At 34.9% G+C, this 16,004-nt stretch overlaps 1 protein-coding gene across 2 annotated transcripts; it reads right to left on the bottom strand.

The window, feature by feature from the left end:
- Nucleotides 1-1,355: 1,355 nt before the first annotated feature.
- LOC113117061 (radixin-like) lies at nt 1,356-15,845 on the bottom strand. 2 transcript variants are annotated; one of them, XM_026285453.1, is made up of 13 exons: nt 15,542-15,845; nt 11,316-11,399; nt 9,192-9,287; nt 7,821-8,095; nt 6,483-6,566; nt 6,251-6,397; nt 5,868-5,964; nt 4,669-4,832; nt 4,311-4,441; nt 3,726-3,886; nt 3,495-3,587; nt 3,109-3,372; nt 1,356-1,858 (listed from the first exon to the last, which is right to left on the bottom strand). In XM_026285453.1, exons 1-13 carry the CDS (start codon nt 15,551-15,553, stop codon nt 1,694-1,696), a joined length of 1,773 nt encoding a protein of 590 aa, XP_026141238.1. In that variant the 5' UTR covers nt 15,554-15,845; the 3' UTR covers nt 1,356-1,693. The 2 variants fall into 2 exon arrangements, with proteins under 2 accessions (XP_026141238.1, XP_026141239.1); XM_026285454.1 differs by lacking the exons at nt 7,821-8,095; nt 9,192-9,287; nt 15,542-15,845 and having other exon boundaries at nt 11,316-11,374.
- Nucleotides 15,846-16,004: the final 159 nt, after the last annotated feature.

Below are 16,004 nucleotides of genomic sequence, written 5' to 3' on the forward strand. Positions count from 1 at the left end.
AAATTATCTACAAATAATGTTTGTTTGTTTTTTTACTCAAAAAAACTGAGGTGCATGAGCTCAGATCAACAATGAGTATGACCAATCAATATAAAAAAAAATGCAAAGAAAGCAAGATGACAAATAGCTTGAATCCAAAATTTGCCATTAATAAAGCATAATGAGAGATTTAAAAGCAGTTTCAATAAACTAGCCATTTTTGGCCAGAAACTGGATTTTCAGCACATCACATAGGTTAAATCCAGCTCTGCAGATAATTTTTGCTTAAGAGTTTGCTTATGCCTTATTAATGCCGAATTAATATCTACTTACAACATACTGCACAGATTCCTTAATTGAAAAAAAAAATATATAATCTAATAATCAGTCACATAAGGTATCTCCAATAAAAAAAGGATCATAAAAGTCGTCTTATTAATATAATTCACAACATTCTGCACATGCACAGATTCCTGAATGTAATAACTGTATCTAATAACCAGTAAGTAAGTTGGTAATGTCTTACCAATATAATTTGTGGTCACAACACTGCACATGTAGTCTATGGAATATTTTTTATGGGAGGCTTTCAGGGAACTAACCCACTAATTAAGACTGTATCATTTTCCAATGGAACACAGTAATCCTGAACCCGTGCACTGTTAGCTGACCCTTTGCATATTTCAACAAATGGTTTCCAGGCTTCATAAATTGTTGTCTAGCAACACAATTAACGCTCTAGTCCTTGAGTAAATATCAGTGGTCCTTTCAGGCTTTTGCAGGCGCACCCTTTGCATAACAATTTGTCTTTAACAGCTTCTCTGTGCATCACTGCGAATGAAACTGTAGCTCTTTTAATGGTCACAGCATAAGTGGAGGACATCTGGGTAAACAGACAACGCAAAGCTTTCTGCTATTCTGAACAATCCCACTGTCAAGACATCGTGCTCCTGTCTTCCTAGATTGCTTTTTTTATTTTATTTGAAAAACAACCTTTTTACCAAAAACCTTAAAAAACAACAACAGCCATACATTTTACATCCCAGAGTAACCAGACAACAGAATTCATCCAAATCAATATATTTATTTTAAAATATTACATAGAAAATATACAAATCTAATTTACTATGTAGCATTTCTTTAATCAGAATTGATTAAAAACCATTGACTTGTTTGTTATGGCCACTATTTGATCACATTCATCTTTTAGATAATTATCCGTAATTCTCTATCATAACATATTTTCACTTTTTGTTTTTGGATTTGTCCTTTTCAGCCGTTTTTAACATAAAACCTCCATCTTGTGAGCGAGTGATGTCAATGTTTCAGGACACAACATAAAGCTGCACCACATTTCGAATGCAAAAGATCTTAAGTTAGCACTAATAAAAAGGTTCCCATATAAGATGACATGATTCCTCAAGCCAAAGCCTTTGGCACAATTAGCATAAATAAGATCTCAAGAGTGTTCTCAAGGCAAACTCGAACAACATACACATATCATTTTAGTTCCTTGAATAACTGTGTTTTCCATGTTTGTCAGAAAAAAAGAAAAAAGAACCTAGACTACTTGTGTAGTGTGTACAGACTGTGTAAATAATCCAGTCTTTTCAATGACAAGGACAAATGAGGCAATTTGTGGCAATTAGATAAATTCACCTTCGGACAGCAAGTGCTGCTGGTACTCAAGGTTTATTGGAGAATTTATCAGCCATTATAAGGCTTCGAATTCATCTATTCTCTGCTTGGTGTTGCCCATGCGGATCTGACGCAGCGTCTTGTACTTGTCCCTCCCGGCTTGTACATTTTCACTGTGCAGAATGTCGTTCTTAGTCTTCTTCGAGTCATCTCGCGCCTCGGCCAGCTCAGAGCTCAGGGCCTAAAAGCAATTTAAGATACAATTAGTCACAATGTATGTCCCAAATGGGACAACTGAAATAAAAAATTTAGATATGTGACCTGAAAGTGTTGATTTGAGGTCAGTCCACTGAACGAGTTATGTTGTTCATTAATGAATCAAATGAATGTCGAGTGTTGTTCATATACACACTGTGCCAATAAACCATGTCTTTTAACAAAGACTAATGTAAGGCTAGTAAGGGTGGAAATTTTAAACAAAATGTAAATCAATGAGAAAAACAAAACACTCAGCTTTCTGAACAAATCTGACTTTATTTTATTTTTTTTATTTATTTTTAGTCGCTGATTTGAGTCACTGAGAACGAAAGGATAATAATGAGTCCTGAAAGACTAATAATGAACGAATCTATGTTTTTGAAGGAATCCCTACCACCGCCTCATAAAAAAAAAGACTCATAATGCTAAAAAAAGGGAGAAAAAAAACTCACTGGTTACCACCTATGTGATTAACAATGTAGCCTACAGAAATATAACTAATCTGAACGAATCAGTTTTCAGGTTTTCAAAAAACAACAACAAAAAAATATAATCTCCTGAATGAATGATATAATGACTCAATCTTCAGGAAACGAATTCACTGGATGCCATCCTCTGGTGTAAAAATGTATACTCTCTTGAATGGTTTCTGAATGAATCAGAGAATGAATTTTAGTTTTTCAAAATATTTAACGAATCACTGAGATGAATCAAAATCCCCACTGCAGGTAAGTGTAAAGTGTGTACGTATATGAATGTGAATGAACTTAAAAAGGATCAAATCATGAACACCTCTGTTTTTAAATTAATCTCCCGAATGAATGAAATTACTCAAACTCCTAAAAAAAAAAAAAATATAACATAACCTCTAGAAATAGTTACCGAACAAATCAGTGAACCAATCTGGATCTGTTTTTAGGTGTTCGAAAGATTCAGTGAATCACAGAGATTGATCAAAATCCCCAATACAAGTGTTATGTCTGTAACTCAAAATAAGATAAGACCAGTTTTAACTCCAAACGTCTCTCTGTGTTGAACAAATCTCTTGAATGAATTCTAAAATAAATCATAATCCTCAAAAACTGCAGAACCTCCAGAAGTATTTACTGAATGAATCAGTGAATGAACCTGGATGTGTTTAAGTTGTTTTTCAGAATTCGGTGTATTGGAAAGCATCACAATCCTTGCTACTAATCCGTATTCATGCTTGAGGAAATGTGACGGGCATGTTACCATGAGCTGTTTCTGCACGCGCTCGTTCTTCTCTGCCTCTGTGAGGCGCTCCTCTTCGTTGCGGTGGTCCTCGATGCCCTCCACCTGCAGCTCAGCACTGTAGGTGCTGTTGTTCTCCTCCTGATCATCATGATCGTTCTCCAGGGGTTCCTCCATCACGGCCCGGGCCATGGGCGCAGCCATGGGGGCAGCAACCACAGGAGACGACATAACATGCTGCAACTCCTCACGGGTCTTTTCCAAATCACCCTGTACCTCTTTAGCCTGAGAGAATTGAAGAGGTCCATTATAAGACGAAAAATCCACTTTTATGAATAGATACATTCTATACAAAAAAAAAAATCTTCATTAACCTACTGTAGTAGTGTATACTGTTCAAAACTCACCCTGTTCTGCCATTCATTGGCTTCTTCCTCCTTGACTCTCCTGGCTTCCTCCAGCAAGGCAATCTTTGCAGTGTATTCTGCCAGGTCTGCCGCCTATGTATTAAGTAAATCAAGCTTCAGTTCACTATAAAAAAAAGAGCTTCCACATTACATTACACAATTGATCACAATATATGCAGAGTGTGACTGTTTAAGGTGTGTTCTGTGTGTGTGAAAGTGTCTCCCGCTCACCAGCTGCTCCTGAGTTTTCATCTGGTCCTCAGCTTGCCTGGCCAGCTCTTCTTTAGCCATCAGCGCCGCCCGTCTCTCAGCCTCCAGACGTGCCGCCTCCTCCTCCACCCGCCGCCTCTCTTCCTCCAGTATCCGGGCCCTCTCAAACTGCTCTCTCAGATCTGAACAATACACAAAATCAACCGTAAGGGGGCAGCAGTCATTCAATTACGCAACATCGTTTATTGCAAGCATGCACTAGTATATGGTGGTCAATTATAGAATTCTGCAGTGAAACATTTTGTATAAAATATGCAATATACATTTTTAACTATTAAATATAAAAAATTAAATTGTATTAATTATATATTTACATACAATAAAATGTGCAATGTAATAATGCAATCTAAGTATAATTACAAATAATAATTATATTTTTAAATATAAAAAAAAAAAATATATATATATATATATATATATATATATATATATATATATATATATATATATACAAACACATATTGGGATTTCAGAGTTAATTTCAAACAAGACCATTTGAGAAAATATGTATTAGCTTTTTAAATAGATCAAATATTACCAACTTACCTCTTTCAACCTTTTTGGTCTGCTCTTCAAACTGAAGAAGCTTCATCATCATCTCCTGCTTCTCTCTTTCTATCCTCTCCTTTTCTCTCTCCGTTGCCTCCCTTTTCTTTTTCTCATTTTCTAGCTGGGCTCTGGGAAGGAAACAGGTAGCAAGGCAGCAAACACATTTAATAATGTAACCTTAATGGGGGGGGGATCTTAGAGGATCATTCAAAAAGTACAAAATATTTATTTATTTAATTTAGGTATTTATGTATGTTTACTGGCCAATAAAATGAGTGCCCTGACTTAGGGCTGGCTGGCAGCTGGTCATCGCTATATAATGGCTCACTCTGGCCAATGAATATTGAGTCCTCACCTCTCCATCTGTCTCTGGTGTTTCTCCTCCCTGGCTTGAGCCTTCATCTGCTGCACCTCAATAGTATCAGGTTTCCTGCGCTGCATGTAAAGTTCATGGTTTCCCATGCACAGCTGCAGGATGCGCTTATTGATGCGCAGACGAGATGCATAGAACACAAAGTCCTGTAAGAACAAGAGAGAGAACAGAATGTGTCATATTTCATAATGCATAAATGTCAAATATATTCCAACCAGCTTTCTTGATTAAAAAAAAAAAGGTCACCGGATGCCCATTTTCCACAAGTTGATATGATTCTTTAGGGTCTTAATGAAATGTCTATAACATGCTTTTGTTAACAAGTTCTTATTGGTAGTTTAAAACAATACCCTTTTTATGCTGTCAAAAACCGCTCTGCAGACAGCATGCCATTTTAGTGCATGTTCCTTTAAATGCTAATGAGCTCAGCTGACCACGCCCCTATCTTCCGTGGGGTGACTATTTGTTCTCTGAGAGACTGTTTACTTTAGCTGTGGAACTTGCTAATTAGCACGTTATTTGGAAAGGCGATTTTACATTTATGTAGATCGGGGACGCATTCCAAAAACAAAAGTAATCCTCTGCTTCTTCAGCGGCTCAGATGTCGGGAGTAAATGACTACTGCTGTATTCATTATTACATCCAACAACAAAACACCTCAATCGCTATAGAGCCATTCTTGTCTACCCCTGCTCCAGCATCGAAACAATGGCAGACTGTGGCGAGCTCACTCAGGGCAGGTCTAAGGTTTACTAGCAACTAGTAAAAAGTGAAATTTAGTCCCTATACTGAGGTGTTACCAAAAAAACATACATTTTAATACACATTTTAACAATTAAAAATATTATTTAAAATGTTTTGGAAAATAATCCTTAAGATATGTTCACTAACATGTATTCAAGGCGTTAAGAAAATTATTTTTGTAATTTTTTTACCGTTGATGGTTACATCACATGACAATTATCATTTAATCATTTAAATTGAACTTTTTACGAAAATGAACAAATGTAAAAAAAAAAAATAAAATTAACCATGCAAAACCAGCATGAATACAAAGAGTTTATTTAACAAAACTTCACACATATATATTTTTTTAAGATTCAGTCCTGTTATTTGCCATTGGCCCACATGCAATAATTTCAGGTTTGAAAATGCATAAAATCATTCATGCAAAGACTTACGGGAGCTTTCTTGTCAATGGGTTTGATTATGAACTTCTTGTCATTGAATGAGATGTTCCTTATTTCACTCCAAGGAAATCCAATTTTGGGAGTCAACCTGAGTAATAAAGAACAGCCGAAATGTATTTCATGCATCTGACAGTTTTGTCACTCTTTTACTGTAATTGTCAACAAACATCGCAAAAATCACAGACCTTTTGGTCCATTAGTCCTTAGGTGCAACGACCTCCCAATAGTAAGCACTATGTGTTCATGTTGACTTGTTTGGCTTGTTGGGGGTTTGGAGGTCATTAACCCCACAGTCATGACAGCTGACCCCAATATCCCCAACTAGCCTGACACTGTTTCTAAACAATCAGGCCTGGCTCAAAAACAGTGCTTACCTGTCATCTTTTCCATAGATGTTAAGTCCCAAAGCATCTACGCCTAACCACAGGTCTGTTCCTTTCTTGTTCTTGATGTCGAAATAGTTGACGCCATACATTTCCAAATCCTGTGAGATCTTTAGATACTCCAGCACGGCATCTTCCCTGGTGGCACAAAATTCAAAGAAATGATAAGCTTGTGCAACGACATGAAGACGAGCTGAATGGAGAGTATACAAGTCTGACTCACTTGAGAATGCCTCTGTGCTCCTCGTGCCAAATCTGGATCCTCTCCTCCCATTGCTCTTTAGAGAGTTTGTGCTGGTCAAGCACTCTGAAAACACAGAACATCAAATCAACACACCTTCCATTTCGAAAATTAACCATAGTTTTACTACAAATAAACAGTGGTCACCATGAATTAACCACAGGTTTGCTACACTAACCATAGTTTAACCATGGTATTTGTAGTAAAACTGTGTTTATACAAATGCTAATCAATCCAACAAAAACCATTGATACTACTTTTATGATAATAAAAGCATGATTAGTTTTCATGTGAGTTGTGGTAGACTGACTAAAATGTAGTGACCATATTACATCAATATATTAGAGGGCTAAAATATTATATATTATGAATATGAATTACATTTTCAAGATGTCACATAATAAAAAAAAACTGCACAAATTTAGTCTCAGTTTTCTTTATCAGTAATTGAAAGTGGTCAAAACATACCAATGCATTTGCAATTTTTTTGTAGATTTGATAAGATTATTATGCCCCCCACCCCCCCACCCCCAAAAAAATAAATAAATATATATATATATATATATATATATATATATATATATATATATATATATATATATATATATATATATATATATATATATATATATATTAATCTTTTTTAAAATAAATAATCTTTTTTATAGATAAATATGCTTGTTAAACTTGCAACTTTATGTATTTTAAGTGTTTAATTTAGTTTGTTTAATAGGTTTGTGTTTATGTTAAGGAATAATAAAGCTGAATAAAAGTCTTTCAAACATATCTAAAAATACTATTTTAGATTGTTAGAAGTAGCACCAACAGTAAGCATAGATAAGCGTATATCTATATGGTTATTTTTATTTTTACTGGTTATTTTATTTTTATTTTAAGTATTTTATTGTAACAAGTTACCATTAAATCTTGTAAAATTATGTTCAATTCTGATAATTTTGTTTGAGTCAGGTTTGGCATTTGTAATGGAAATATGTTTAGCCAACTTGATTTTAATCTGTGCTGATTTAAAAATATAAAAAGGTTTAAATTCTTCTTTACTTAGTAACCTATTTAAGCGTGTGGTGCTCAATTATATTCCTAGATCTTCAGTAGACATTCCAGCAAAGATCAGGACCAAACCCAATCAAATACATCTAGCCCAGCTAATTGGGATCTTCAAGACCACTTGATAATTACAAACAGGTGTGTGTGTGGAAAGTACAGGAAAGTAGACCTCCAGGAACGTGTAGAAGCACCTCTTATGTGAGTCATTTCAAAAAGGCACTGAATGAATGTTTTTAGAGCAGCTTCCCCACTCACCTCTGAGGCAGAAGCCGCTCGGCCGCTAGGTATCCAGGTTTGTGGGTTTCTGGTGCGTGGTCTCCAAACTTGGCCTGAACAGAATATGAAGCCAGCAGAACGGCTGTCTCTGGAGGGCAGTAGATCTCATCGCTCAAGATGCCTTCCTTCACTTGCAGGAAGAAAAGCTTCTTTGTGATGTCCTGAATCAGCTCCTCAGCCACATCTTCAGGGTAGTACTTGGCCCGAAACTTAAACTGCAGAGGGTTCTCTTGCTTCACCTCTTGAGAAGACACCTATGAATTCACAACGAAGAATTAATCTAGGGCTGTGGCGCACAAAACTTCAGTGAATTCAAAACTGGCAATGAAAATAATTCGAGATGGTTGGTAAAAATTCTGTTTTCGTAACTTTTAGGTTCCCCCAAGAAACTATGTGTTTGCTCACCAAAACATTCAAATACAAATTTTCCCCCCATCTGATTATAACATGAACATTTTGTGATATTAATATACAAAATCAAGGACTATATGGCAATGCTCAGTATTATGTTTATTTAGATACTATGATACAATGCAGATATTTTAGTCACAACACATTATATGTATTACTATAGGATGATTCAGTTACAATTAAATATTAGCGAAGAGTGAATTGTAATTAATAATTTAAAGGCAAACCATTTGAAGTTTTAGTGCCCCAACTGCATTACAAGCAACAATCATAATCTTTTGAAATGTGTCATATGTTGCAAGCATTCAACAAATGCAATCACATTTTAGAAAGAGAGTAGTAAATGTAAGAGTAGTAAATTAACACTAACACCTACATCTCCACCCATAGATAACGTGTTCTTCAAATGTCCCTGTGCTGTTTCTATGGTATTTCGGATGGTTGCTAGGGTGGTTAAATACTGACTCAGGTCAAAAAAGCCCACTCCCACATTAATGATATTTTAGTCTGCAGATATGGTTTGGGTGCCAGTAAGTCTTTGGGATTATTTTGTCTATTCTTTAGTCACAAATGCAAGCTATATCAATTCCCTCATTAAGCTACATAATGTGTGGTATCATTCATGTCAAATGGGTCAAGCATGTTATGCACCAAAGTTTAATACTTAATAATAGTTGTGATAATAATAGTGATGCTTGGTCGCCTTACAAGTGCTACTAATAAAATGCTTATGTGTGTGTCATGTATTATATTAGAAAATTTACCACTTTAGAATCGCCTGTGCATATCATTATTGTTAACACATTATTAACGTGTTATTAACATATTATTAACGTTAATCCAAGCACTGTTAATATTTAGCATTTTTTCTTGTCTAACAATATAGTACAGGATATTTTCAAGTATATAGCTATATATTCTGTACAAAATCAAGAATACCTTTTTTTCCAGTTTCAGCCATGTCAGGAAGCCTTTGGTGTCTGTGTATTGCAGGCCAAAATACCAGATCTCACGCAAACCCACCGTCTTCACCACCTGAATGCATCAACACAGAAGATAAAAATCCCCTAGTTATATGCATGCTAAATGTATGAGTGTAAACTGTGATATTGACTATAGCGTACATTGAAAACATTTAGCTTATCACCTCAGCACTTGATAATCATGACGTTATGTTGTAGCTCAAATGACGGGAGTCTCTAGTTTTAGTAGATTAGAAAAGGAACTCTACACTAAAGGTTCGTGCTATCAACAGGGAGGGAAAATACCACCCATCCAGACCTCTTATCAGTTAGGTGTGTGCAAATAAGCAGAGACGGTGTCCTCCACCTTGTATGTCCTGTCATACCATGAGCCTCACCAATCACCATATAACAATGTAGTTTAGCATTACTAATCTCAACAGTATCTGACAAATGATTTACACCCAGTGACTATGAGCATGGATTCGGGTGTGACTTAGGTAAGGAAAATGCTTTGGCAATTAGTTACAAAGTTTCGTTACAGAAAAAGAGAGTTGTATTTCCAAAGAGATACAAGTTGCTACAAGCTGATGAGTCATAGTGATAGAACAAAAGTAGTGCATTTAGATTGCATAGTAGTGCAAAGTAGTAAAAATAGTATGCAATTACTATGCTTATACAAGTGCATACCGCTTGTTAGGAGTTTTTCATAGTTTGGTGAGAATCAACCCTTTACTACCCCTAAACCTACCCTTAACCCATTTCTTGTAATATTAAGTACTTTCCAGGGTAAGTACACTGTACGTATATGTACTGTAAAATAACATTAACAGTTACTTCCAATAAACATCATAATAAGAAATGTTCAAATAATGTTCCACAAAAGCCTGCAGCATCATATTTGATACTCACATGGTTGTTTTCTAAAAAATTACTGTATGGATAATTAAGTAAATATAAAGTTGCTTCAGTCCAGTAAGTGTTCATTTAGAAATATTGCTAAAAGTAATTCTAGTTGTTCCTACATTTCAGTCACACTTCATTTTAAGGTTCTCACCATTAACAAACCATTTGCTACGACCCCAGTAAACTCCAAACTTGCTGCTAGTTAGTTAGTAAGGTAGTTAAGTTAAGTTAAGTTAAGTTAAGTTACGTTAAGTTACGTTAAGTTAGGTTAAGTTAAGTTAAGGTAAGGTAAGGTAAGGTAAGGTAAGGTAAGGTTAGGTTAGGGTAAGGTAAGGTAGGTTAGGTTAGGTTAGGTTAGGTTAGGTTAGTTTAAGTTAAGTTAAGGTAAGGTAAGGTAATTTAGGGTAAGGTAAGGTAAGGTAAAGTTAGGTTAGGTTAGGTTAGGTTAGGTTAAGGTAAGGTAAGGTAAGGTAAGGTAAGGTTAGGTTAGGTTAGGTTAAGGTAAGGTAAGGTAAGGTAAGGTAAGGTAAGGTAAGGTAAGTTAAGTTAAGTTAAGATTAGGTTAGTTTAGGTCAAGTCAAGTCAAGGTTACGTTAGGGTAAGGTAAGTTAAGGTTAGGTTAGGTTAGGTTAGGTTAGGTTAGGTTAGGTTAAGTTAAGGTAAGGTAAGTTAAGTTAAGGTTAGGTTAGGTTAGGTTAAGTTAAGTTAAGTTAAGTTAAGGTTAGGTTAGGGTAAGGTAAGGTAAGGTAAGTTAAGGTTAGGTTAGGATAGGTTAGGTTAAGTTAAGTTAAGTTAAGTTAAGTTAAGTAAGGTTAGGTTAGGTTAGGTTAGGGTAAGGTAAGGCTAGGTTAAGTTAAGGTATTGGGTAGGAATAGCAATGTAGAATATGGTAATGCAGAATATGTACTTTAACCAATATGTGAATAATAAGCATGTTAATAGGCAACTAAATAGTAGTTAGAATTGGTCTCTATACTAAAGTGGTTCCCAAGATTTCACAACAACAGGACACTTTTGACACCTTTGAATTCTTGATCATAGTGCTCATTTAGAGGCCTTATTTCTATATCAAATATGATGCAGTAAGGTGTATGGGGTTAAAAAAAAAAACATAAGACAGGTGATTCTTCACATTCCATTTATTAGCTTTAATAAACAATCAGGAGGATTTCAGGAGCCTTTGACCATTCCTCACCTGCTCAAACAGCTGTTTGCCCGTTGTAACCGACTGGATTGCAAATTCCAGCTCGGCATCCATCGTGGTGACACGAACATTGATCTGCAGAGAACAAACAAATATGAGTATTTTGTAATGTAACTGAATCAATTATTGGAGTCAATTACAGCAAAAATGTGTTGGTATTTGTACAGAAATATAACATAAACTGTACTATTACAGCAGATTAAAATATTTGTTGGGCAAAAATTTTTCAATATTTCACACACTAAACACCTTAATTCCATTACACCATTGTCATATCAGTTTTTTAATATCACAGCAGTTGGAAGATCAGCTATCAGAGGCATGTTAACTATAATCATGGAATCTTATGTTACCTAAATGTCATTCCATTCTACGAAGCCACTATAACAATAAAGTCTTATAACAGCTCTGCATTATGTAAAATCCTCCACGTGACTGACAACAACGAAGAGGATTTCAACAGATTCACTGGGCATTCACAGGTGTGACATTATTAATCCATGTTAACATAACATTTTTGATAATCTAAGAGGTTTAGGTTTAGATTCTGTACAAAGAAACAAATGAAATGTACTTTTGCAAACACTTGTACTTAAAGGAATAACAAGCTAGAATCCGGTGTCTAGAGGAGATTCCATTAAATCTAAGGTAAAAAATCTCTTCAAGTTCACGCTTCAGTCCAGCACACTTTACACAAGCTTTCATAACAACCCAGTGAACCTTGACAGAGCCTTACAAGCATTGTCAAAGTTGCACAACCTTCATGTGAACTTACTCTAGAGCTGTAAAGATAAACCTTTCAAACTTGTGCAACAAACGTTCATTTCAGTAAGCAAGACCCATCGACATTTCAGTTCAGCGCTTTGTTCCTGTTACTCGCAAATCTTAAACAAATGAGCTTCATATATCCAGGATTAGCACATTTAGTGGCTCTAATCATGAGAAGAGTGACAACTGATATAATACTCACACTGCAGTAACTGTTACACCCTGGTGTTAGTATTTGACCACATCAGCAAGTTAATGATCTGCATGTTTAGAGCAGAATCGCTCACCCACTGTAGAACTTTTGGCACCTGCTTCTGACAATACAAAGTTGCAACAATTTTCACTAATTAAAATCCTATTAATATCTGCGAGCAACCATCAATGGTACACTGTAGAAAATATTTTTAATTGTAATAAAAAATTATAATAAATTATATGAAATGTGTTGATTACCTTGGATAGGGCTTAGTTTAATATACACTATACTGGTTAAAAGTTTGGGGTCTGTCATTTTTATTTGATTGATGCTTTTGAAAGTCTATTATGCTCACCAAGGTTGCATTTATTTTAAAATAAATTAACTTTAAAAAATATATATTTTACAGTTATTTAAACTGACTGATTTCTTTTATATAATATTTTCAAATGCAATGTATTCCTGTGATGGCAATGGTTACATTTTTGAACAGCCATTACTTCAATCTTCGAATGATTCTTTACAAATTCTAATATGCTGATTTTCTACTCATTACTACTGTATTATTATAGTCAAAACAGTTGTGCTTCTTAATGTTTTTGTGAAAACCATGATACGTTTTCATAATACCAGCATTTATTTGAAATGAAAAACTTGATTTATACATTATAAATGACATTGTAAATGTCTTTACTATTACAGTTTATCAATTGAATGCATTCTTGACGAATGAAAGTAACCTATTCATTCTTTCAAAAAACAAATCTTACTGACCCAAATTCTTCTGATTATTTTGATTGATTTTTTAATGATTTGATTATCTTTTATTTTATCCCACTTAAAATTACAATCCATTACATTTTACAGCAACAATTTAATTTAATTCTGAATAACCGCTGCAATTATGGTGAAAATCTATTACATTTAAAAGACACATGTACTTTCACTGCAAAATTTAGATATGTTTTAATTAAGTAATATGATTCACCTTGTAGTTTATACTGGAAATCAATAAACTTGCAAATTTGTCAACTTAAGATTCTCAACCTCATATTTAGTTAGTAATCATGTCTAAAGATGTTAATACAAATTACAGTAAAATAGAAAGTACAAGGTCTCCAGTCTTCTGAGTATCTGCCACAATGTAAATGAACCTTTATCAGCAAGCCCTTAGATAAAGCACAATAGCTTGCAACTCTGTCAAAAGTGTTTAAATCACTGCTGCCACTATGGGATCTCTATGATATCAGCACTATACGTGGATTAACACACACTTTCAAAAATCTTTGGGGTCTTGTCAGTAAGAGGCAAACAAGCTGCTTATTATTGGCATTTCTAGAGAAAATAAGGATTAATCCCAATGCCAGCATGGCAGATATAATCTATAATCTTCAAAGCGTGTCCTCTCGGTTGGATTTGTCCTAACAATGGAGCTGACTGCGTGGGTCCTGCTGTTTAATCCAGCAGTCACCATCTCCATGAGCAACCATCAGAGCTGCAAATTTATCTAACAGGAAGAAAGACCCGATACGTCATAACACAGTGTGACGGCTAAACCTTGCATGTCTCATTTGCCTGATAGGTACAGGCTCACAAGCCAGTGCTAACCCACTCTCCTCAAATCACAGATAAGTGTTTGTGCTCAAGTACTTCTTCACAGGCTTAAAGAAGCTTTGGGTCCATATCAGATTTAATTTAATCTATTTGGGTAATTCACAAATGGAACTAGACAAGAACTTTCTGGTTAAAATATATATGTTTGTATAACAGAAAAATAAAAATTGTTATGGTCACAATTTCTTTTAAACTTTTAACCACATCACGGTTTCTTTAAATGGCTTTGCAGTGTCACATTCATTTTAAAAAGTACAAATATCCCATCCCCCAATTTATGAGTTCACGAAAGCTGCACTAACAATCATTTCCATAAAAAATGAGGTTTAAAGTATGTTTTTTTTTTACTTTTTTTACATATTTCAATATATATATTTTGGAGGGCGACTTTAAATGAACTCCAACAATTGTAATGTTTGATAATAGACAATAGATTTGATTTTAACAATTTAATTAAATTTTAATGTGCTATTCAACCATGGGGACTACCTCAGGAATTATATATTTCCATATTTCTCTCGGACCCTTATTGATAAGGGTGCTAATTACATAACAAACATAAGAAATACAACAATGGTTGCAATATTATAAATTATTTGTACACTGTAGATAAATATGTAAAAATAGGGCACAATATAATGCATTAATATAAAGGAATCGTCCGTATATGTCTTTTTTATTTATTTTTTATTTATTATTTTTTCACAGGTGTTTTACCTGTATTTATTTTTTTATTTTTTTTATTACATTAATTTCTGTAAAATAACAGAACATTTCATTTCACTCTTACCAATAAGATATCGTAAACATTTACAAATAAGGAAACAAAAGACCTTTTTGAATAAGCTGGTTTACCAGCTTTATCTCTCTTGAATGTTAAGGGCAATAATTAGAGTGACGTTACATCCTGGTATTCAAATAGTCAAAGTCAAAAGTATGTTCAGAGCAGAACAATCTCCATCGAGCTAATCTTTTACTTTAGCCGCATTCTGCGCACATGAGCATAGCATAAATTCATCCTCATTGTCTAAGTCTAGTTAATGTGTAAAGACTCATACTCAGGCATGTTAACCATCAAATTAATAGTTAGTATCCTGCTAAAGAGATCAGAGGTAATCCAAACACCTCGAAATATACAAAAGGATAAAAAAAAATCCAAGTATAACCATCAATAAGGCTACACAATGATACTCCTCAACATTGTAAAATGAGGCAATGTAGTTATAAATTCCTGCTTTATCTTGATTTAACTCTTAAAGGTTCTTCTTTCTTTAAACACTGTGGATTTTAAAGTCAATCAGAACACATTAAGAAAATATTGGTTTTAATATGAGAAACTCAAGTTAAGCTATGAAACTTATTTTGTAATGTGAGTCTTTATGACAGAGGCCTGCTGTCAAGTTACATTCAAAACCACTAAACAAGACAGAATTATACACATTTATCAACAATAAACATACATTAGGCATTGTAGATATAAGCAAATGGATTAATATGAGATACTGTACACAAGAAAGACCACTTGCGTAACACTGATAATTGACATATCTGTTCCCTTTTTATGACCCTGTTAACCCGTTTTATTCTTTATGTACTAAATCTTTGTGTTTAATGAAAAGTAAAGTACTAGGCTACTTACAGGCTTAGGCATTGTCAGTCTTGTGTTCGGACCAGGAGAAGAAGAGCTCGCGACCGATCTGAACAGCGAACGCTAGAGACTCATTTCTGAGTCATTTTCGATAGATGGTGTCAAAGCCTCGCCCCAGCGATACCCAGCACGATAAGTGAGTTAGCCCACTGGAGTTAAAGAGTGCCAGCAGCTCTGCTCGCAGTGCACCTGCGCTGTAACACCGACCTTTGATCGGCCTCGCGTCCACAGCTGCGGCGCGTTCACAGATGCAGCGCGTTCACAGCCTCGACGACTTCGACCGGAGGATCCTTGACGCGTCGTTACCAGTGATAGAAGATCTTTTACAGCTCACTGTCACATTACAACATTACACTCTGTATGCATGCACTGCGCGGAGAAAACATGGGCGCGGCTGAGGTTGAAAATCTACTGCAAGGTGGATATCTGGGCATTTTCTGTAGGCTACTTTAGT

The sequence above is a fragment of the Carassius auratus genome, chromosome 17, assembly GCF_003368295.1.
Source record: "Carassius auratus strain Wakin chromosome 17, ASM336829v1, whole genome shotgun sequence".
NCBI lineage: Eukaryota > Metazoa > Chordata > Actinopteri > Cypriniformes > Cyprinidae > Carassius > Carassius auratus.